At 39.9% G+C, this 22,592-nt stretch overlaps 1 protein-coding gene across 21 annotated transcripts in view; it reads right to left on the reverse strand.

Annotated features, from left to right (window-relative positions):
* The window catches only part of LOC140728384 (PTB domain-containing engulfment adapter protein 1-like), a 383,776-nt gene that overhangs the window by 132,630 nt on the left and 228,554 nt on the right, over nucleotides 1-22,592 (reverse strand). For all 21 annotated transcript variants that reach the window (XM_073047019.1, XM_073047016.1, XM_073047013.1 and 18 more), the window contains one exon: nucleotides 1,337-1,398. In XM_073047019.1, coding sequence (XP_072903120.1) covers nucleotides 1,337-1,398 — 62 coding nt within the window. The remainder of the gene's footprint in view (nucleotides 1-1,336; nucleotides 1,399-22,592) is intronic.

Here is a 22,592-nt window from a genome sequence, read left to right on the forward strand (position 1 = left end):
AAATGTTGAGAAGACAGAGCAAGGAGGTGGGGAGAGGGGAGGAAGAAGCACAAGGTGGCAAGTAATTAAGTGAAACTGGGAGGGGGAGGGGGTAAAGAGCTGTGACATGGAGTGGTGAAAGATATAAAGGGCTGGAGGGAGAGCAGCAGAGGCAGATAAAGAGATAGGAGAGGGAGGGAAACAGGAATGGGGAATGGTGAAGGGTGGGGGGGGGGGGGGGGAAGCAATTATCAGAAGTATCTTCATCTCAGTGTAATCATGGGCCTGAGCTTGAATGCCTCCAACCAGACTGCAATCTTGCTCCAAACTCTGATACCACTAACTCCCTTCTCCCAAAATCCCCTGAATTTCTCCCAATAATTACATGACATTCCCTCACCATGTCCAGCTCATCCTCCTATGCTCTGCCCTATCCAGTAACACACAACCAAATGTTTAGTTTCTATGCTCAGCAAAGGAAATGCTTCAGCTCAGGTTAATGCTGCAAGATGGATCAACAGTCTATAGCACAAAGACCTTTGTGATATATAATTTTATAGCAGTGGCCCTCAAAATAGAAACTACTTTGCAAAGCACCTACTTAAACCCTCTAAGACAAATAAATTCTTAAGCAGCTATTCCATTCTAACCCTATATCTTAATTTTATGTATTTGCAATAGAACCAGTATGATTTTTTCTAGCTTTACAAGCCACCTGTCAATCTTGTAGGGAAAATAACATATAAGAAAAGTGAGTTTGAAAATCCAGTAAGGATTCAAGATGAAACAAACTAATTTCTTGTAATTCTCTGATGGTCAACGGAGAGACAAGATATTTAATGAGAAGTTCATCCTTGGTCAGCAACATCAAACATTATCTGTACACTGACTTCAATGAAATACACAGGACAACTAGTGGCCAGTATTTCCACATATTTGGTAAAGATGTGTATAAGATTTGAATCTACAGTACATCTTGGTTCAGTATGCTGGATCAGCGAGCTATCCAACCGCATGGTTTCTAAAGGTACACTCAGTAATAGTATACTCTCTTGTAAACTCAATTAAAATACTCTGTTGATTATTTACATTTGGTATTTAAAATGAATTAACAATTGTACAATAAAAAATTAATGTAATTCTATGTAAGTACAACATAGTAAATCTAATAATGCAGACATGTACTAATTAGCAAAACATGATGTGATTTAATTAAAATCAATTTAAATATAAAAATAAGCTTAAACTGACTTCCATTACATTAACTAGGTTAAATTTACCAAATATTTAAGAAACTTTTTCTTCTTAAATGATTAATTCTATTTTTTTAAATTGATCTTTAGAGTTCATCACATACCTTTACGTTGTAGGGTATAAAATGTTTTGTTAGAGCTTCAGGTGAATGCATCCATGTCTTATCTGAAACAAAAATAAATGAAACCGCAATGTAGGCAATAAGATACGCATAACCCATGAAGATTTTCAATTATTTCAAAAGTTTCTAGGCTGCCTTGGTAGTTATATTGAGCATAATTAATTTTTAGTTTGGATTACAGTATGTTTGTCTGATTCAGCGTTACAAATTACTGCATAAAGCATGTATGTAGAATGATCTATTAACTACCCGAAAGAGGATCTCAGCCTGAAAAGTTGGCTGGTTTTTTTTATTAAACAAAATATACTTTATTCAAAAGTAAAATTATATACAATAAACCATACAATGACTCTCAATTCTTTACAACTGTTTCCATTACGGTCTTTACATTTTCACACTTTTCGCTACCCACGTGACACTCTGTTATTCCATATTTACATCCCCTTGTTGAGGGATGTACACCCCCCACCCCTACCCCTCAACACCCTAGACTGTGGTCCTTCCCCAGCGGGCCCTTGCGGTGGCTGCACCGAGCTTGAGTGCATCCCTCAGCACGTACTCCAGCAGCCGAGAATGTGCCAGTCGGCAGCATTCCCCCACGGACATCTCTGTGTGCTGGTAGACCATCAAGTTTTGGGCCGACCAAAGAGTGGCTTTGACCGAGTTGATGATCTGCCAGCAGCACCGGATGTTGGTCTCCGTGTGCGTCCCCGGGAACAGCCCGTAGATCAGCGAGTCCTCTGTTACGCAGCTGCTGGGGATGAACCTCGACACTGTCCCTTCTATCCTCCTCCACACCTTCTCCGCAAACCCACAGTGCGCAAGGAGGTGGGTCACCGACTCCTCCTTTATTTGTTTCAATAGATGCTGCTGAATCTCTTGAGTCTGTCAAGCACTTTGTGTGTGTTGCTCAAAAATACATCAGTAACCCACTTTCAACTACTGGCTGTCCATTATGATTCTGAATGGCGGAGGCTTGAGGCTGATGAAATACGATTTATTTTAAATTAGTTTTGTACAATGCTGTCAAATTAAGAATATGAATACCTGACTTATAATTACTGTAATTACAATTAGTTAAAAGGGAAGATATGCAAATCTACACTACTTTCTGCTGCATATTCAGTAGCCTATCTGAAATAAATACTCATTGGATAAAATCTGAAGAAATTGTTAACATTCTACAATGCCAAGTGAACATTTGAACGCAAGTTCAGGAGGATAGATATTTAAAGCTGCTTAATATCTGTATAAACCAAATCTCAAAGGTTTCATCAAATATAACCCTTTTAATTACATTAACTTTCTTGAAGCAACCAGTTGAGAACAACTTGGGGTATTTTTGATTTCAATGAAATTTACAGAGCATTAACTGTGAGGTAATATATTTTGGTAGAAGAAAACTTTCTGAGGTGGAGAGGCACAGAGATATGGGATGCACGTTCACTGATCATTGAAAGCTACAACCTAAATTCACATCAAGCAAATATAAATGAAGCATTGCATTAATTTCTGCAGTAATATCATGAAAGATTCCTTAAGGCTGTTATAGCCAGGAGCAGTAGTAGGGATAAGCTCCCACCACCTATTAAATGCTCCCAAGAGCGTGCGTCTCAAATAGCCACTGACAACCGAGTTCAGCTTCTGGCCCTAACACGTGGCTCAGCTACTAAGCCCAGGGGAACTGTTTCTATTGGCATGATAAAAGGAAAAGGCAGATTAACGACCCCTTAAAACCAGTAGCTTCTGGGAGATGAAACTCATCAGCCACAGTTGGCAGCTCATCTAGGAGAAGAAAAACTCTGATCTCAAACCTCTGCCTCTTTGCACTATACACATTTGTTGGGAAGGTTTTTGGAGTAAACCCTGAGGACAAATCTAGAGCTGGAGTCCCTAAGGTAGTTTTGTGTTGAGTTCAGCTTTGACTGGCAAACTCCTGCCCTGGCTTGTGCATCACATAGACAGCTAGGATGCAACATCCATGGTCAACCCCAACCAACAGAAGGCCTCAAAATCATGAAAATGTGTGCAGAATCATAGTTTGTTCATGCTTGCAAATGCTACAGATAGTTGTAGACTCTATACAGTACTACAAAATGCTATTGAAGCAATCAGGGAAGATGAATAGCATTGACAAGAAGGCGGAAAGAAGAGGTTATAATGAAATGAGTAGGGTTAGCAAGTCATTTCTAGATGCCCAAGAAGGCATCTTGAGGGGGGACTTGATAGAGGTATTTAAAATTATGAGGGGGATAGACAGATTTGATGTGGATAGGCTTTTTCCATGAGAGTAGGGGAGATTCAAACAAGAGGACACGAGTTGAGAGTTAGGGGGCAAAAGTTTAGGGGTAACACGAGGGGGAATTTCTTTATTCAGAGAGTGGTAGCTGTGTGAAACGAGCTTCCAGTAGAAGTGGTAGATGCAGGTTCGATATTGTCATTTAAAGTAAAATTGGATAGGTTTATGGACAGGAAAGGAATGGATGGTTATGGGCTGAGTGCAGGTCAGTGGGACTAGGTGAGAGTAAGCGTTCGGCACGGACTAGAAGGGCCGAGATGGCCTGTTTCCGTGTTGTAATTGTTATATGGTTATAAGGCATTTAATTTCAGATCACTTAATCTTATTGGAGTAATTGAGCTTTATTTTATATATTAAAGTGATCTATCTTAATTTTCTCCATTATCATAGACTTCAATAGTAAGAAAACTTGCTATATTTGACAGCCATTGTATGAATAGCTTAAATAATTTTAATAACAAGCAGAAGTTGTTTTTTTGCCTAATTTGGGTGCAACAAAAGATTTCTTTGCCAAATTATCAATGCTACTTCACAAGTAGGACCATAAATTACTTTTAACTTGAGCTTCTAATCTTAGATATGGATCTTTTAAATATAATCTGTAGCTGAGTACCATTTTTGTTGTTTTGCTAAATGAAGATATCCTCACTGTTCTGTAGCAAAATCAGAATGAATTCTCAAAAAAAAACTCAGCTACAACTTCACTATGCACTTCAGACAGATTGTTGCCCTCAGTGTACAATCACAAGGAAGATTCACTCTTTATATGAAATCAATTTAAATATTATAAAAGGGTAACATGATATGTAACACAGATGAAAACGTAATAGACCGGCACTGAGGAAATATCTGCAATGATATTGAGAAGCTGTCATAATGAATCGCATGGCCCATTATATTAACAGTTCCAGGCCACCAGACGAAATGAAAATCTAAATTTACAAGAAGCCAATTCCAAAGGGAGCAACACAGCAAATGGCACACGGTGGTAGTTGGTACATTTTAAATCATTTTCATCAATGGCTTTGCTGAACTTAATGTTATCGCTCAAGTGCTATACAAAGTTCCAGAATTCTAACTTTTCCAAAGGGGGAAAAATGACTGAAGTATTCCATGTTAACAATGTTAGGCATTTATTGCACAAATATGCATGAGCAATAATACATGCATCCGCACTGTGCAAGTATATTAAAAATGTTTCCAACACAAACTGGTGCCTGTGGTGAAAAAAAAATTTTCATAGAGTATATTGGCAATTTATTTTTAGTAACATTGATTTGACATCATCTCAATGAATAAAAAGCAATTGTTACAGAACCGATCATTTCAGCTTTACTCTATTGACAACTGACACTGAGCTGTAATAATGAAAAACTACAAGGGTAAATAGAACATAAGAATCAAAGACGAATAGTGAGATATATCAATCAACATCAAAGTGTAGCACAACTCGAATAATAAGGCACCTTGGAGACTTTGTTGGATCAGACATGCAAATTTTCTTAAGTATTTTGATATTACTCTCTCTATTATCCCAACTTTTAACTCGCATTTTTTCTAAGTTACTAGCAATATAATACATTTGCTAGTGAATTTTGGTAAACAAGAATGGAGCATGGGAAGCAGAGCCCTGATCAGTCAAAAGGGAACGTGGGAAGTGGCCTATTAAATTGAAAGGAAGCCCCAGTGTGTTTAAGTGAGCACAGGGAGCAGCACCCTATCAGGCAGGCACTGAGTTAATCAGGATTTCCAAACAAATGGATAGCAGGTTATTAGATTTTTATTATAAATGGTTGTCTTTTGTAGGATGGTCATTGTCTGACACATTCATGTTGTATATATTTCTTAACATAATTCAGTCCATGTCTGAATATTATCAAGATAAGCTATCATACTGTGCTTTCCTTGCTGAGGAACTGAAAATAGAACTGAACATTGCACAATCAGCAAACATTCCTACTTTTCAACTTATGATGGAATCACTGAAAATGTAACTGAAAGTAATAGAATGCTTAAGTACTCCTGCACTAAAGTCTTGGGGATAGGATAATTGACCTCCCAACAACTGTAACTATTTTCCTTTCTGCAAAAATTTTACTCTTCCTGTTGAATGGTTTTCCCTTTGTTGTCTATTGACTTGTATTAACCAGGGCACCTTACTGCCATAATTAACTGCTGCCTTGACGTCAAGGACAGTCATTGTTATCTCATCTATGGCAATTAGCTTTTTAAGTCATGTTTAGACTAAGGGTCCGATGATTAAAAAGGTAATAGTGTTCCTTCAATACATACCTTAAAAAAAATACATTCTCAAAATACTTGCTTTTGGAAGCAATGAGACTTAAAGCTTCTAACTTTTTAGATCACAGTGCTTGACAAATATTTATTACATTTGCTTGTACCAAAATGAAAAAAAATTGCCTTTCTCAATTTCAAAAAAAAAGTACAAGAAACAATTATATAACAAGTCAGGATTTGATTATTCAGTTCCATGGAGCAAATCAAAGTGTAACAGAACTAAATACATTTGTAAAACATTTGTGTAGGAGATTACCTAACCAGGCAAATAAACTGTTCCTATTGGCAGCACATGAACTTCTCAGATATAATTTCTTTGAAGAATTTCACGACTTGATGTTCTCAGTCATTACTCCTTTAAATATATTATAAAGATTGTGCTCATAATGTAAATACTGCACAAACTTGTTCTACAGACACATAAAAGTAATAAAACTTTTTTTGGCAACTTGAATAGTAATAAAAATACTCCAAACTAACAAGACAGTTCATTGTTAAATATTGAATATTTTGGCTGAACAGTAAACACCAGTTCATAGTTTTCCTGGAGCTGCCAACATTTTGAAGTCAAATGTAACCGAGGATTATCACATATTAAATTTGCAAGGGTAACTTGTTTGAAAGAATGGTACAAAGATTATATGTTTTGTTACAAATTTTGCATTATTCACATGTGTAATACCCATAAATAATTAATAATTCGGGTTTGTTTTAAATATTAATTACATCGGCAAATTATGAAAAATTAGCACATTTTACTTTTAAAAAAATCTTCCAACACTTGTTGATTAATGGTGAAGAAATGATTCAGGTTTCCAAATTTAATATGTATAAAACATGACCCAAGTTCAACGCTTTCATTGTTAAAGAATAAATAGAACAGCTATAAATAAATTTCAGACCAGATTCCTGAAAGCAGAAGGCAAACAATGGGTAAAGCAAATGTAACTAATTAGTAAAGACAAAAGACTTCTGAACCATCTTAATAACTGGATTTCAACTTAAAACATACAGGCTGTAACTCAGGATTATCTTTGCCATCATGATCAGATTTCAATGGAAGCCTGAAATCCTTTTGAATAATGTGGCAATGAAACTGAAACTCCATGCGCATATGGGGTAGCAAGAAACATAGCAGTAGGATAACACACAATCATGAGTCTAAAACCATCACGGAAAATGTCCAGTTAAATGATCCAAGCTGTGAAAATAGAGTACATGCAAGGTGAAATTCCCAGAGATAAATTTACTTTAACTACTCCAAGATGGAATGAATGAATTCCACAATAAATTTGGCTATATAATTTCCAAAAAACAATTAGGACATTTTTTACAAGAAAATAATAGAGAACAATAAACTGGTATTTATTATTTATCTTATTGCACCAGGAAATACTAGCTAGGTTTGCAATGAGGAAAAACAACTTATATTTATTCATTATATTTTCAGTCATTGACAACTTTAGAGCATGCTGAAAGAATTAACAAGCAGTTTTCTTAGGAATGTATGTAATTCAGTTTTTCCTTCATTAAATCAACTACATCGTTTATGAAAAATGATACTTCTTAAGTTCTCCCACTTTCAACATGATATCGATGCCTGGTCTATGCCATTAACATATTTGGAGCTCTCCCTCTTTTTCTCCCCCACCAGGAGGTAACATTTGCAGTCCTCCACAATCAACAGAAAATCTGCAGATGCTGGAAATCGAAGCAACACAAACAAAATGCTGGAGGAACTCAGCAGGCCAGGCTGCATCTGTGGAAAAAAGTACAGTCGACGATCCAGGCCAAGACCCATCAGCAGGACTGGAGAAAAAAGATATGAGGAGTAGAGTTAAAAGGTGGGGAAGGGGAGAGAGAAACACAAGATGGTAGGTGAAACCGGGAGGGGGAGGAGTGAAGTAAAGAACTGGGAAGTTGATTGGTGAAAGAGATACAGAGCTGGAGAAGGGGGAATCTAGTAGGAAAGGACAGAGGTCATGGAAAAAAGAAAATGGAGAGGAGCACCAGAGGGAGGCAATGGGCAGGCAAGGAGATAAGACGAGAGAGGAAAAAGGGGATGGAGAATGTTGAAGTGCTGGAGGGGTATGGCATTACTGGAAGTTTGAGAAATCGATGTTCGTGCTATCAGATTGGAGGCTACCCAGACCGAATATAAGGTGTTGTTCCTCCAACCTGAGTGTGGCCTCATCACGACAATAGATGAGGCCAAGGATTGACATTTAAGAATGGGAATGGGAAATGGAATTAAAATAGGTGACTACAGGGAGATCCCACTTTTTCTGGTGGACAGAGCGCAGGTGCTTGGCAAAGTTGTATCCCAATCTATGTCGGTCCCACTGATGTACAGGAGGCCACACCGGGAGCACTGGACACAGTATATAGCCCCAAAAGGCTCGCAAGTGAAGTGTCGCCTCTCCTGGAAGGACTGTTTTGGGCCCTGAGTAGTAGTGAGGGAGGAGGTGTAGGGGCAGGTGTAGCACTTGTTCTGCTTGCAAGGGTAAGTGCCAGGAGGAAGATGAATGGACAAGGGAGCTGTGTAGGAAGCGAAGTCTGCAGAAATCACAAGGGGTGGGGGAGGGAAAGACGTGTATGGCGGTGGGATCCCATTGGAGATGGTGGAAGTTACGGAGAATTATTTGCAGTCCTCCAACCGTCTTCAACTTCTCCAATATCCAATTTGAAACCAGTCTCTAATTTTCACTCATTCTTCCCTCAGCTTCAAATATATCCTATATAGATTGAAAACTTTTTTTTAAACTTTGAGAGCTACCAGTGTATTAAATACATCTTTTAATCCACTCTTGAATATCAATTATTATTTTTTTCTTTACTGTGTTAGGGCAGCATCCCTTCCATTAAAGAGATATGAAACTTTCATTTTCTACCTCCATCTTTACAACATGATGTCATTTTTAGTCACTAACCCCACACTTCATTTTGTTACCCTCTTTAACATACATTATTATCAATTAGCTTCCATTTTATGTTATTCAGTAATTTATTCTTTAACCCTCTTCCTTCCTCTCAGTTCCTTTCTCATTTTCCCCCCTTCACTTATGCCTATGAGTTTCATGGGAGATCATACAAGGTCTTTGCAGGGCAGTCCTGCAGAGGATGTTTCTTTTTTTATCAGAGAAATTGGAGCCACAGATCACTGCTTAAGAATAAGAGATTGCCTATTTAAAACAGAAATGAGGTGCATTTTGTTTAGTCTCAGAGACTCGTGTGCTATTTCAATTCCCTTTAGCAAAAAGGCAGTGGAAATAGCGCCTTTGAATGTTTACTTCTGAAGTAAATAGGTACCAGATAAGCACAAGATGTGGGGAAGAAGTTTACCATAGCTGCACAGGTATGTGGAGATGAGGTTACAATCAGATCAGCTCTGATCCTGTTAAATGATAGAGCATGTTTGCTTCCTATTTCCAATTCCTATGTAACAGAAAAGAGCTGACAAAATAGGAAGCTAGGAGGCTATACAGCCTCTTGAGTCTTTTATTTACCATTCAATAAGATCATAGCTGATCCTGAACATCATTTACCTCTTCCTCCCATATATCCCTCAATTCCTGTATGTCCAGAATTTTAATCAGTCCCAGCATTGAATGGCTGAGCTCCTCAGGGTTACAGAATTCTGAAGGTTCTCCACAATTTGAAGATTTTTTTAAAATGTCATGTCTAAGCAGCCTTCCCCTTATTTAGAGACTGGTTTCAAAATGCCTTCTCTCTGGTTCCTGAATACCACCTTCTACTGGTGTATTTTAACTGCTGGACAAGTATTTTCTTTCAATTTCTCATGGACAATGCTCTTATCATGTATCCCTTCTATTTCCATCTTGTCTGGAAACTGGACTCTGCCTTCGGACTTTCTATATTTACTTAACCAAGCTAAATAAAACTTGAGGAATGGCACCACATCTTCCATCTTGGCACACCAGTTTAATGAGTCAACAATCAAGGCCAACCATTCCAGATGAAAATTATAGCCTCTGTATTTCATATAGCCACCATTTTTATTTTCCTCTCTGCTAGAAATGTGAAACAACCATTCATCTCCTTCCATTTGCATCTCCTCCAGATTCACTTTTACTATTCAGTTCTACTGCAATTGCCCCGTCATCATCTCCATTGTCCTATATCAGTCACCTCCTGCCCTCCACCCCATCATAGACGTTGGCAATTTTTTTTTTCCATTTCCCCTTCTGTCCGTACTTTAGTACATTTACTGCCACATTGTCCACATTCCAATGACACTTTAACTCTCTCCATGGATGCTGCCCGAGTTGCTGAACATTTCTACCAGTCTGCATGAAGATTTTGAACACGTTTTTTTCTCTCATGGGACTGAAAACTTTAACACACACCAGCTCTTTTTAATACTGGACTGTATGCTAAATCTGTGTAAGATATCTCAATGCAGTATGATCTTTTCTCTGCTGCACACACTAAACACGCACTCTAGCACGCTGGAGGAAACAAAAGCATAGACTGGCGTAATTGCTCTTGCAGCAAGAATCAACATGTACAGTGTTTCTGATCCCAGCTTCATTAAAAGGAAGTTTAGGAAGAGGAGAAGAATCATCCCTCTGCCCCATCTCTCAGACTTTAATTCTCATAATCTAAATTGAATAATGCAAAAATCTAAAGACATCGGGTGAAAAATGGAAAGAGAAATTTTGCTTGCCTAACTCCAAAACAAAAATAACTATGAAATCTTCTTAATGTAATGGCATTAACTGTACAACACCAATTTGTTTATGCAAGTATCGTACTTCGTATGGTATTGGTGAATTTTGGTGCCCATCGCTCTCCAGTCTGAAATCTCACAGGTACATATCTGCTTCAACATCATTCAGTCAGGTACCTAGCCCGAACCAGAGCACTTCACCAGAGCATCGGCAACAAAAATCACACATGGCTCAATGTGGAAGACAAGCCATGAGCTGCACTTGAGAATGCCAGGGTTCAGTGACAAGATTCAAGGATGGTGAGGGAAGACAAAGCTGAGGTCTGGTAGTGGCTGTTCCACATCATGCAGAACGCCTGGATCCTACGCTTTCCCAGTTGACAGTGGAAGCTCCAACCTCCCCCTTTCCATGCATGTTTTGTCATTCCTGGACAGTTAGTGTCGTCTTACTTAAAGAGAAATGTCAGCCCTGAGTCCTTATCTAAATGCTGTGGCTTCACTGGCAGCTCCACTCTGTCAGATTTTAGTCCTCATAACCATCCTCCCCATAGAAACTCTTCTATGTGCAAGTTACCATGAAATTTCTTCACACACGTCCTGACTTCAGATAAAAGATTCAAGATTCAAGTACATTTACTCTCAAGGAATGTATAAATTATACAACCTTGAGATTCATTTGCTCACAGGTAAACACAAAGCGAGAAACAGCAAAGTACCCAATTTAAAGAAAAAAAACAAAAAAAAACCAACGTCTGAATGCAAGAGAAAGAAAAAAAAATACAACTCATGCAAATAATTGAAGTGAACAACAGCATTCCAAATCTCAGAAACCACAGAGATGACTGCTGTGGAGACGAGCAAAATTAGCTCTTATTCAGACGGACACCCTGTCTTTTCAGTCTATCTGGGTCAGCGTTTAAATTGACCCATTGACAGAAAAGCGAAAGGCACTGCACACTGGAGAGAGGAGTGAACATCGCAGACAGAGAGGGACAGCAAAATTGGCTCTCGCCTCCTATCTGGGCCAGAGTTTAAGCTGTCTAAATAGCACACTGTACCTCGCACTAGGACCCTGGCACCATGAAGGGCCCCGGGCCTAGACTGTTCGTAGTGATAATTTAGCACAATTTACTTCAGAAAAAGATATTTTTGTGATGATTTAGTCAGATTTATTAGTATTCTGATTACCAGGAAGCTATCCCGCACGTTCGGTAGCGCCATCTTAAGCTGAAACCAGATGCATAAGAGCCAATCTACTCTCTCTCCATTCATACATCAAACCCACCATCCCATGAACTAACCAGGTGACTCTGCACTGCACTCCCCCGAAGCCAAACACATATTTTCTTAGATGGTGAGACTGAAACTGCATGCCAGATTCCAGATGAGGTCTCATAAGATCATAGACAATTGAGGTAAATCTTCCATACTCCATTAGTCAAAGTCTCCCACTTACTCGTTGCTGCTCCTGATTGATCTCTATAAACCACAACCATCTTCCTTTGTGGTAGAGTGATTCCAACCCGTCTTTCACCAGTTCCTCTTGTCCTGAGATTAACTGAAGTCCTTGATGCCCTATTCCATCCAGCGCTCCCTTGGGATCAATGGCAGGTTCTCTCACTTCACCTCTGGAGTTCCATTTGCACCAAGACTGTAATGAGGTCAGGAGCCGAGTGACCTTGGCAGAACTCAAACCAGTTTTGTGAGAGGGTTGTTGGTATGCAAGAGGCTACGATAGTTGATTATCTTTTCCATCACTTTGCTGTTGGTTGGGAGTAGGGCAATGGGGCAGTAATTGGCCAGCTTAGATTTGCCTGCTTCTTGGTAGATATAGGTCATACGTAACATTCAAGTTCAGTTTATTGTCATTCAACCACACACATACATACCGTCAAACAACATTCCTCCAGAACAAGGTGCTCAGCACAGTACATATACCACAAATAAATTAACAAATAATAAGGTGCATTTACAACACAAGTTAAGAGGTAAACAGTATAATGCTACTGATGCTTCAAACGTGATGAGACCTGAGTGGTGGCAAGGGGTTCAGTAGTCTTACAGTCTGGGGTAAGAAGCTGTTTCCCATCCTAACAGATCTTGGCCTAATGCCACGGTACCTCGTGCCTGGTGGTAGGTGGATCAATGAAATTGTCGGATGGATGAGAGGGACTGTGGAGAATGCTAAGGGCACTGTGTCCTGATAATTATCTCTAATGGGTGGAAGAGAGACTCCAATGATACTCCCAGCAGATTTTGCAAGCCTTTGAATGTACATGTGGTCAGATGCCTTGCAATTCCTGTACCAGATGCTCAGCTGCTGTGCTCTCTTGATCAAAGAGGTGATGTTGAGGAACCAGTTGAAATTGTCCGTTACACGCACTCCCAGAAACTTGGTGCTCTCAATATTCCCCACGGAGAAGCTATTTACGTGCAGCAAGAAGTGGTCAGCCAACATCTCCTTGAAGTCCATAAACATCTCTCAGGTCTCATGCACATTGAGACTCATTGTTGTGCCACTCTACCCCTTCTCTGTACGCCACCTCATTAGCATTGATGAGGCCAACCACTGCTGTGTCATTAGTGAACTCCGGTTTGAACGGGATCTAGCAGTGCAATCACACGCCAGCAGCAGGCACAGCTGACACAGCTAGAGATGTTTCTGCCAACACAGACTGTCTGTGGCTTTTCTGTCACAAAGTCTAGGATCCAGTTACAGAGAGAGCTATTGAGGCCCAACAAAGACAGTTTACCCAGCAGAAGACCGATTTGAGTGATAAGCAAACTGGAAAGGATCAAATGTACCAAGAAGATGGGATTTAATGTGATCCATAACCAGCCACTCAAAGCGCTACTAGGAACTTAAAACTGCAGACAAAAGGTTGTCACCCTCTATTCATATTAATAGCATATTTCAAGATCATACACAATAACATTCCAATTTCTGGTTTGTGGTGCAGACAATGTTGACTACATGGAGTTTGCGATGATTTGCCTGCAGATTTTAGAACTGGCTTACTTATACTTTTTTTATTGAAGAAATTAATCAGTGTGCACTTGTTGTCACTGGGCAAAAAATTGCACAGCAAAGAATTCTTGTGCTGGTCATTACAAATTAGATGGATGCTAGTCATTTTGTAAGATGCATCAATTTAGATGGGGGCCACAATGAGTCATACCAACAGAGATCCCTTGTGCTTTGCTTTTCTTGTAGACATTATCCAGTACTCTCAAATTTCTAGGTTATGACTTTCAAAGGGGACTAAAAGATTACTTCAGTTTACTTGAGTGGAAACTTTTCCTAATTTATTTTTTAAGAATCAGCAAGTTCCCCGCAGCAATTCATCTGCAAATGTTAAAAAAACAAATCAGGACTGATGGTTATACTGTAACTCATTCCATTTACACATTTAAATGGACACTTTTTGTTGGCTGTAGTTACCACCCATATGGGCAGTTATAAAGTAAGCACAATGAATGAGTGCTTTTAAGTTTTGCAAAGAAACAAAATTCTTTTGGTTTGGCTACAATAATGTTTGCCGGTCAGCTCTTTTCAGAAAATGTCTGAAAGTGTATGAAATGTATGGAAAAATTTTTGTTTATTTAGGTATTGCGCCAACACTGGTTGAAGTTTAGTCCCTATGTTGCCAACGGTGCTTTATTTAAAACGATGGGCAGGATGCTAACAGGGATTGGTCTGTTTATTTTGCTTTGCATTCGAGCTATTCTTGGAAACACAGAAAACCTACAGCACAATACAGGCCCTTCTGCCCACAAAGCTGTGCCGAACATGTCTCTACCTTAGCACTACCTAGGCTTTACCCATAGCACTCTATTTTTCAAAGTTCCATGTACCTATCCAGGAGTCTTTTAAAAGACCCTATCGTTTCTACCTCCACACCGCCACCAGCAGCCTATTCCATGCACTCACCGCTCTCTGAGTAAAAAAACTTACCCTTGACGTCTCCTCTGTACCTACTTCCAAGCACCTTAAACCTATGCCTTCTCGTGCTAGCCATTTCAGCCCTAGGGAAAAGCCTTTGACTATCCACGCGATCTATGCCTCTCATTATCTTATACACCTCTATCAGATCACCTCTCATCCTCCTTCGCTCCAAGGAGAAAAGGGCAGGTTCCTCTCGAATAAGGGAACAACATCCGCAAATCTCCAATCCTCCGGAACCTCTCCCATCCCCATTGATGCTGCAAAGATCATTGCCAGAGGCTCAGCAATGTCCTCTCCTGCTTCTCACAGTAGCCTGGGGTACATCCTGTCTCGTCCTGGTGACTTATCCAACTTGATACTTTCCAAAAGCTCCCGCACATCCTGTTTCTTAATATCTACATTCTCAAGTGTTTCAGTCCACTGCAAGTCATCCCTATAATCGCCAAGATCGTTTTCCATAGTGAATACTGAAGCAAAGTATTCATTATGTACCTCCGCTATTTCCTCCGGTTGCATACACACTTTTCCATTGTCACTCTTGATTGGTCCTATTCTCTCATATCTTATCTTCTTGCTCTTCACATACTTGTAGAATGCCTTGGGGTTTTCCTTAATCCTGCCCACCAAGACCTTTTCATGGCCCCTTCTGACTCTCCTAATTTCATTCTTAAACTCCTTCCTGCTATACTTCTAATCTTCTAGATCTCTATCATTATCTAGATTTTTTTAACCTTTCGTAAGCTTTCTTTTCTTCTTGACTAGATTTACAACAGCCTTTCTGCACCACGGATCGTGTACCCTACCATCCTTTCCATGTCTCATTGGAACGTATTTACTCAGAACCCCACGCAAATATTCCCTGAATATTGCCACATTTCTTCGGTACGTTTCCCTGAGAACATCTGTTTCCAATTTATGCTTCCAACTTCCTGCCTGATAGCCTCATAGATCCCCTTATTCCAATTAAATGTTTCCCTAACTTGTCTGTTCCTACCCCTCTCCAATGTTATGGTAAAGGAGATAGAATTGTGATCATTATCTCCAAAATGCCCTCCCACTGAGAGACCTGACACCTGACCAGGTTCATTTTTCAATACCAGATCAAGTACAGCCTCTCCTCTTGTAGGCTTATCTACATATTGTGTCAAGAAACTATCCTGAACACACCTAACAAACTATACCCCATTCTAAAACCCTCACTCTATGGAGATGCCAATCAATATTTGGGAAATTAAGATCTCCCACCACAACAACCCTGTTATTATTACTCCTTTCCATAATCTGTCTCCCTATCTGCTCCTCAATGTCCCTGTTACTATTGGGTGGTCTATAAAAAAAATACCCAGTAAAGTTACTGACCCCTTCCTATTCCTAACTTCCACCCACAGAGACTCCATAGACAACCCCTCCATGACTTCCTCCTTTTCTATGGCTGTGACACTATCTCTGATCAACAGTGTCACGCCCCCACCTCTTTTACCTCCCTCTCTATCCTTTCTGAAACATCTAAAGCCTGGCAGTTGAAATAGCCATTCCTGCCCCTGCACTATCCAAGACTCTGTAATGTCCACAACATCATAGCTCCAAGTGCTGATCCACACTCTAAGTTCATCCACTTTATTCATGATACTCCTCGCATTAAGATAGACACATCTCAAACCATCAGTCTGAGCGTGTCCCTTCTCAATCCTCTGCCTATCCTCCCACTCACACTGTCTCCAAACTTTCTCTATTTGTGAGCTAACCCCCCTTTCCTCTGTCACTACAGTTTGGTTCCCAGCCCCCAGCAATTCTAGTTTAAACTCTCTCCAGTAGCCTTAGCAAACCTCCCCACCAGGATATTGGTCCCCCTCAGATTCAAGTGCAACCCGTCCTTTTTGCACAGGTCATACCTGCCCCAGAAGAGTTCCCAATGATCCAGAAATCTGAAATCTTGAATAACTCTTGAATGTACCACCAGCAGTATCAATTCAGGTAGGTTTTAAAGTGATTTTGAAGTCAACAGCAAAAATCCCCTGCATTCTATATGTTTAACGACCCTGGTAAAATACTTTCTCGAATTGAGACAGCTTAGGGCTGGCTCAGAGCAAAGACAAGATGGCACCCAGCAGTGATTCCTTTGCTTACATCTTCGGAAACAGCTCTACTTCTATCTTTGATATTTCTTTTACTCCTTTTCAAGGTTCTTTTGAAGACCCTGATCTGGAGTTACCGGATTTTCGTGGCTCTGAAGACGGGCTGATTCAAAGCTGGATTCTGATTCTTAGTCCTTGACTAAGGCATCGTGGGAGAACACAAAACATCGGGAGCAGTGGTTTAGCTACCATGGGCTGTGTGTCCAGAGATCTGAGCCCTGGGGCTGACTCTCTGGGCGCAAGGCTCAGAAAAAGAAACACAACAGATTTTTAACATCTAAATCAGCGAGTTGTTTGCTATGTGTCTCCTCTCACTGTAAAACAGGGACACCTCATTTTTCATTATGAGAGAGAAAGAGCGTGAGGGAGAGAGCGAGAGGGGAAATGAAAATCTGTGGTATGTCAAATTACCGGGTGAATGAGTAGTCTTCGGGTACTGCAAGTCTGTGTCTTTATTGATGCTTTGCTGCACGCTTCAGTGCTCGGTGGGGGTGCCGATGCTTTTTTGCTGGTGGGAGGGGTAGTTGCCTGGCTACTGCTTGTGTGTGGAAGCGGGAGCTGGGGGGGGGGGGGTTCTCTGGAGTTCTAACATTTAACTGTCATTCACTCTTTGGGGCACTCCTCTGTTGTTGTGGATGTTTACACAGAAGAAGAATTTCAGCATGTATATTGTACATATTGACATTAAATGTACCCATTGAACCGCCTTTAACTTGGGATCCTGGATTGGAAAATTATATTGGAAATAGGGTGTTCAAAAGGGAAACTAAAACAACCATAGGGAGTAACCAATAATTGTACACAGCAAGGAATTACTTCATTTAAATATGAGCCACCACTGCTAGCAACCCAACTGTCCAACCACAAACAAGAGAAAATCTGCAGATGCTGAAAATCAGAGCAACGCACACAAAGTGCTGGAGGAACTCAGCAGGTCAGGCAGCATCTACGCAAAAAAGTACACTTCAAGCTTTTGGCCAAAACCTTTCAGCAGGACTGGAGAAAAAAAGCTGAGGAGTAGAGTTGAAAGGTGGGTGGAGGGGAGAGAGAACCACTAGGTGATCGGTGATAGCTGGGGGTGGGAGGGGTGAAGTAAAGAGCTGGAAAGTTGATCGGTGAAAGAGACAGAAGGCCATGGAAGAACGAAAAAGGGGTAGGAGCATGTCAATGTTTATGCCATCAGGTTGGAGGCTACCCGAAGGTAATACAAGGTGTTGTTCCTCCAGTCGAAGTGTGGCCTCATCACAACAGTGGAAGAGGCCATGATGGTCAAAATCAGAACGGCAATGGGAAGTGGAATTAAAATGGGTGGCCACTGGGAGATCCCGCTTGTTCTGGCGGACCGACCATAGATGCTCGGCGAAGTGGTCTCCCAATCTACGTTGGGTCTCACTGATGTACAAGAGGCCACTCTGGGAACACCGAACACAGTAAATCACCCCAATAGATTCACAGGTGAAGTGTCGCCTCACCTAGAAGGACTGCTCAGTGCCCTGGATGGTAGTGAGGGAGGTGGTGTGGGGGCAGGTCCAGCACTTAGCAATTGACCCAACAACAAGTGCTATAAAAAGACTGTCCATAGATGCTGCCTGGCCTGCTGAGTTCCTCCAGCATTTTCTGTGTGTTGCTGCAAATGTCCAACTTCTACTTCCAGTCACAAAACTTGTGGATGGGCCTGACCAGCTCTCAGAGGCTTATGGGTGGAGTCAGAGATTACGCTTCAGGCAAAGGATTCCTCCAGCAGTTTTTGGATCTACCAGCCAAGGAAATTGCTCAGACAAGTTAAGTTTGCATTTATATTTTCAAGTCATAGGGAAGACAGTAGTACACTTTGCTTATAAGAGAAAATCTGCATATGCTGGAAATCCAAGTGAAATCCCTTTTTACTGGGCATCTCTGGAAATGCAGCTCACTAGCCCCTCGCTAACAGCCACCGGACTCGGTACCGAGAAACTCACCTTCCTCAGGCTTCGTACGCCTAGGGTGTATGTGACTTAGGTCCCGCCAAACCCGTGAGGTTGGGATGTCCCGCCCACCCAAACCCCAGTTTGTGTGAATGCTGCATGATTTACTGCCCCCAGCAATTGCCCGTCGGCGAAAAGCAACAGATCGTACACTGCATACAATTATAAAGTATATTTAAGAATGTTAACTTAAGCAACCAGTTATTAAAGGAAATAAAGAAAAATAACAAAGGGCCCATCATACTTAAACAGTCACATGTGCACAAAGCCATGTGTTTTCAATGTACACACTGCACCTTCCGAATGTCGCTCAAAATCCATCTCGAACAAACAGGTTCTCCCATGGGAGTTTTGGTCCTTCCTCCTTGAAGCCATTCATCTGCACAAATCACCTTGTGCAACAGGGACGGCATCCTCAGCCATCTTCCCTCCCGTCTGCTCCCAGCTCCCACCAAAAAGACCTCAACCCACCAAAAGTGTCCCTCATAAACTTCTCTGCCCTGCATTCTCTAGAACCTTCTCCCAATTCCACCATCCTGGCTGGCTGACACCACATTCCGAAATTAAACACAAAGTCCCTTATCTCGGCTCAAACCCAAAAGGCTGATAGCAGAACAGACTGTTCTTGCAGAACTGAAATGAAATGCCTACAGCACAGCAGTAAAAAAAAAAACACTTAACCAGGGTGTTAAACAAGCAACACACACAAAATGCTGGAAGCATTCAGCAGGCCAGGCTGCATCTATGGAGAAGAGTGAACAGTTAACATTTCAAGACAAGACCCTTCATCTATATATTTTGCTTGCTCAGGCCCTTCTCCTTGCTCAGTTGCCCATTGAATTAAGGGAAGTCCTACTCAAAACAGTGTTCTTGCAATGCAACGTGGACCATTCAAATAATTAATGCAAATATAATGGAACTAATGGGGATAAATTAATACATGTTGCATCAATTTAAACCACAAAATCAGATGCCATTCATAATCAGTGGGGTAGAATGCAAATTACTAGACTTATATTATTAAAGGCATGAGGATAATTCTTTCTATTTAGCTACTGAAAGTTTAGTTAATAAGAGATTATAATCCACTGTAAATCTGGTGCCTGTTATGTTATATTTAACTCCAAAACAAAAACTAACAGAGAAAAAAAAAAGCAGTGGTCTGGAAAAATACGTCTTTTTCATTTTTACTTACAAGTGAGGATGCACAAATGACATTGTGGTGTAATGACATATGCCATTCGTGTACTTTTTCATATAACCCATAATGAATTATGTAAACAAGAATACTGAATCACGTGATATATTTACAATATTACTCAAATATTACTGAAATATCAAAATCACAACAATAAAAATATCTAGCTGAAAACAGCAAATTGTCATAATTTTCAAGGATAAACTGCAAAAGTATTAATCAAGACTGAATTCTGGGGAAAATGTATTTACTGGAAAATCTCAGTCATTGAAGAAATTGGTTTGCTCATTTAAGCAAAAGAAAAAGTATTACGCAATAAATTTTAGGGTATGGCAGCAAAAGCAACAGCTGAAGAACTGCAGCAACTCGGCATGAAACAAATTGATAAATGAACAATTACAACAAAAACGACTGGATTGTGGTTGGTATGGCAGTGTAAATTGGTTTGACATTACTAATGAAAAAAAATCACATGAACATTTATCAGGGATACAATTGAAAAAAAAATCAATAATGAGCTTAATGAACAGCACAGATTCCGGATGAATGAAAGTGACACATCATTCATATGGTTTTGAAAGAAGGCTAAAATGTGGATAAGTAGATCATTCCTCTTTTATCACATTATGTGACATTCAACAGTTGGCCTCTACTATCAATTTGTATATGGAATTTGTTCTGAATGTTGAGAAATATATCCAAAACAACATATTGTACAGTTATATGCTTTGTCTACTCCAAAATATTAACTTTAATTCCAGTGCTTGCACTCAGTCCTTTCCTCCAATCCTATGTACAATTCTTCCAATAGCTAATACTTGCAGAGGTGCTGGAAAGTTTGTGAACCCTGTAGAATTTTCTCTATTTCTGCATTAATATGACCTAAAATGTGATCAGATCTTCACACAAGTCCAAAAAGTAGATAAAGAGAACCCAATTAGATAAATAACACAAAATTATTATACTTGTTCATTTATTTATTGAGAAAAATGATCCAATATTGCATGCATTTGTGAACCTCTGGGCTGATGCCTTCTACAAAAGCTATTCAGAGTCAGGAGTTCCAATCAATGAGATGAGATTGAAGGTGTGGGTTGTAGAGGTGGCCTGCCCTCTAAAAAAGACACACAAAGTCAGGTTACTGACAGAGCCTGCTCTTCTCAAGAAAGATCTGTTTATGTGCTCCATGTCTTAATCAAAACAACTTTCAGAGGAGCTCAGCAGATTTGTAGAGATGAATCAAGCTGAAAAATGCTACAAAAGCATTTCTAAAGACCCGAGTGTTCATCAGTCCACAGAAAGAGGAACTGTCAACAAAAGGAGGAAACTTGGTACTGTTGCTACTCTCCCTTGGAGTGGGCACCCTGCAAAGATCATACCTGGAGCATAACATGCAATGCTATGCTGAAGGAAGTGAAAGAGAACCCAAGGGTAACAGCAAAAGACCTGCAGAAATCACTAGAATTTGCTGAAGTCTCTGTTCATGTGTCCACTATAAGAAAAACACTGAGCAAAAATGGTGATCATGGATGGACACCATGGAGGAAACGACAGCTCTCCAAAAAAAAATTACTGCACATCTCAAGCTTACAAAAGACCACATGGATGTTCTACAATGCTCCTGGAACGATGTTCTGTGGACAGATGAGACAAAAGTTGAATTTTCTGGCAGAAATGCACATTGCTATGTTTGGAGGAAAAAGGGCACTGCACACCAACATCCCAACTGTGAAGCATGGTGGAAGGAGCATCCTGGTTTGGGGCTGCTTTGCTGCTTCAGGGCCTGGACAGCTTGCAATCGTTGAGGGAACAATGGACTCAAAATAGTATCAAGGCATTTTACAGGAGAATGTCAGGGTAGCAGTCAATCACCTAAAGCTTAATAGAAGTTGGATAATCTAACAGGACATTAATCTGGAAGACCAGAGTAAATCAACAACAGAATGGTTTAAAAAGAAGAAAATGCATGTTTTGGAATGGCTGAGTTGAAGTCCTAACCTTAATCCTATAGAAATACTGTGGAAGGCCCTGAAGCAAGCAGTTCATGCAAGGAAGCTCAGCAACATCCCAGAGTTTAAGCAGTTTTATAAGGAGGAATAGCCTCAAATTCCTCCAAGCCAATGTGCAGGACTGATCAACAGTTACCGGAAATGCTTGGTTGAAGGTATTGCTGTACAAAGGGGTCACACAGTAACTAACAGCAAAAGTTAATACACTTTTTCCAACAAATACATGTAATATTAGATCATTTTTCTCAATAAATAAATGACTGAGTATAATTAGTATAATGTTTTTGTGTTATTTATTTAATTGGGTTCTCTTTATCTAGTTAAAGGACTTATGTGAAATTCTGATCACATTTTAGGTCATGTTTATGCAGAAATATAGAAAATTTTACAGGGTGCACAAACTTTCTAGCACTTCTGTATTAGCACACAGGTTTTACAGTGGCCAATTTAAGGAAAAATATAGTTGACTAGCATGATCATTTAAAACATTAATAAATAAAAACACTCAAATTTAATCTTCCAAGTACTTTTCTGTTTCTTTACTGTACACATTTGACTACATTAACATTAATACACACAGAAAGTGCATTTAGTTTCAGGTTTGATTCAGATGAAAGCATGCAACACTTTGTCCTTGTTTTAAAAGGAAAATAAAACAATTTCTTTATAGGTTTCCTGTGTCTGTAAACTTTCCATTTA

Source organism: Hemitrygon akajei, chromosome 5, assembly GCF_048418815.1.
Source record: "Hemitrygon akajei chromosome 5, sHemAka1.3, whole genome shotgun sequence".
Taxonomy (NCBI): domain Eukaryota; kingdom Metazoa; phylum Chordata; class Chondrichthyes; order Myliobatiformes; family Dasyatidae; genus Hemitrygon; species Hemitrygon akajei.